The sequence below is a fragment of the Patella vulgata genome, chromosome 3 (assembly GCF_932274485.2).
Source record: "Patella vulgata chromosome 3, xgPatVulg1.2, whole genome shotgun sequence".
NCBI lineage: Eukaryota > Metazoa > Mollusca > Gastropoda > Patellidae > Patella > Patella vulgata.
Genome location: NC_065881.2, coordinates 15,137,504 through 15,139,658, shown reverse-complemented (window position 1 = coordinate 15,139,658; position 2,155 = coordinate 15,137,504). Strand labels below are relative to the sequence as shown.

At 33.3% G+C, this 2,155-nt stretch overlaps 1 protein-coding gene across 1 annotated transcript; it reads left to right on the top strand.

The window, feature by feature from the left end:
* Positions 1-424: 424 nt before the first annotated feature.
* On the top strand, positions 425-1,495 carry LOC126816199 (E3 ubiquitin-protein ligase TRIM71-like). The gene has a single exon (XM_050542468.2). The coding sequence runs from the start codon at positions 425-427 to the stop codon at positions 1,493-1,495; it is 1,071 nt and encodes a 356-aa protein (XP_050398425.1).
* Positions 1,496-2,155: the final 660 nt, after the last annotated feature.

The window sequence follows — 2,155 nt, the reverse complement described above, 5'->3', positions numbered from 1 at the left end:
AGTGTGTAGTATTTGTTTAAATGACTTTCAACAACCTGTAAAAACCGACTGTCAACATTCGTTCTGTTTCACCTGTTTAGAAGATTATGTGAACAAAACTTCCACCAAAGATCAGTTCCAATGCCCATTATGCCGTAGTTGTATAAATCTCAGTGACGGGGGTCTGGATAGATTTAGAACCATACTAATCAACGAGGACAATTCTACAATTAATATTCCACAATGTGATGTATGTATTGAAGAAACATGTCAATATTTCTGTCAAGACTGTGATCAATATTTATGTAAATCATGTAAATCCTTGCATGATAAGATGAAAATTTGTAAAGAACACGTTGTTTGTCAATATAATGAAACAGAAATCTATCGAGCGTTTACTTCTGACGAACCAATACAAGAAAAAGAAAAAACTTTACCGATATCTATGACAAATTCTAAAGATTTCTGTCAGCGACATGATGAAGAGACTGTTAAATTCTACTGTAAAGATTGTACCGTAGCCGTATGTTGGAGATGTTTCGTGGCCGATCATAATGGACATAAATTTTTGGATTTACAGGAAGATGAAGTCAGAAAAAATATCAGGCAGGACTTTAAGTCACTGAATGATGAATTAGAAAAACAAATCACTAATTTTCAGCAACATTATGATAATTTAAATATTAAGTTAATTGAAGTGAAAAACTGCACCAAAACTGAATGTGAGAAAGTAGATGCGCAGGTTGTGAAAATTTGCTCAGAATTTCATAAAATCGGAGAAGATGTTAAAAAGGAAATGAAGAAAAATGGGGAAAAGGAAGAATCCAAATTCAGGAAATTAATGGAGGACAGTAAAAGACTAACAGAAGAGTTAAAAGCAAGTGTTAAATATTCAGTGAACGTTTTAGAAGATTCGTCCATTGTTCAAGTTTTACAAAGATTACCTAAAGTTAGACAAGAAAAAGATGAAAGTAGCTGCAAAAAATTGGATATACCTGATGTAAGATATTCAACATTTCAAGAAGCAGACATAGATAAAACTCTGTTAACTAATCAACTTGGTAAAATTGTAAGCTGTCGTCAGAAAATGATTGGTAAAATTGTAAGTGGTCAGAAGAGTATGTTTGAAGAAATTCGTAATTTGGATACTGTGGGACATGGTTATGGGCATGATGGTAAACAACATGTAGTTTCAGGTTTTACATGGAGTATACGTTTACGTCGAGACTCATCATCGTCATTACATGTTAAATTATACCTTGATGATGTAGAAGATAAAAGTATTACGTCATGCAATGTTGACGTCATATATAAAGTTATAAATAAAACAGATGATAGAAAATCTGTGTTTAAAAAATATGACGGGACTCTCACACCTGGTGGCTGGTTATATTGTTATGATCTAATTGACTGGAAGAAACTCTGTAAGTATGCCAGGGGATTTACTGATGGTCATAGAAACTTTACAATCCAAGTAACAATTGATAAAATAAGTGGCATTACAAGACGTAAATAATTAGACTACTTTTATCTGATTAACAAAAATAATGGAACATATGGCTGAATTATTGTTAAATAATGTGTTCCTTGCGATGTAAGGGAGATAACCTTAATTCTCTTTGAAATGGAATATTTAACAGTCAATCGTTGTTTTGAAGACGTAGTTGATAGTTTTGTTCAGTGACTGTTTTTTTTGTAATTCCAGATGGAACTTCTGTATAGTATCATTCCATATTAGAATAATAAATGAAAACGTTTTGTATTGTTGTTTTATTATGAAGCACTGGTAACCAACAGATCGGGTTGTTGAGGACTGCTCTTATAACCATACCATCCTTCATTTTATCTGTTGAGGCCAATCAGTGAATACAACAACTTTTATCTAAAATCTTATGATGTCAACTCCATTATTGTAATATAGAATAAAATTGGCCCACGCAACAGCAGCTTATGAAAATTGAACACATGGATGTTAAACAAATTGGATAAGGATTCCTTTAAGAAATCTGAAAACAATCCGTTACAAACTGTAGCCCATATCGCATTTAGAAGGATTTCGTAAAAGGGGGTGGGGACTGGGGGTAACTGTAGAACGAAATGTTGTGTAAAGCTTAATTCCGATAGGCTTCGACCTACCAAGGCGGCTAAAGGTGTGTCTCTTTAAGATCCCTCTCTG

Coding starts and splice junctions, on each gene's coding strand:
- LOC126816199 (XM_050542468.2), top strand. CDS start 425: ATGACAAATTCTAAAGATTTCTGTCAGCGACATGATGAAGAGACTGTT.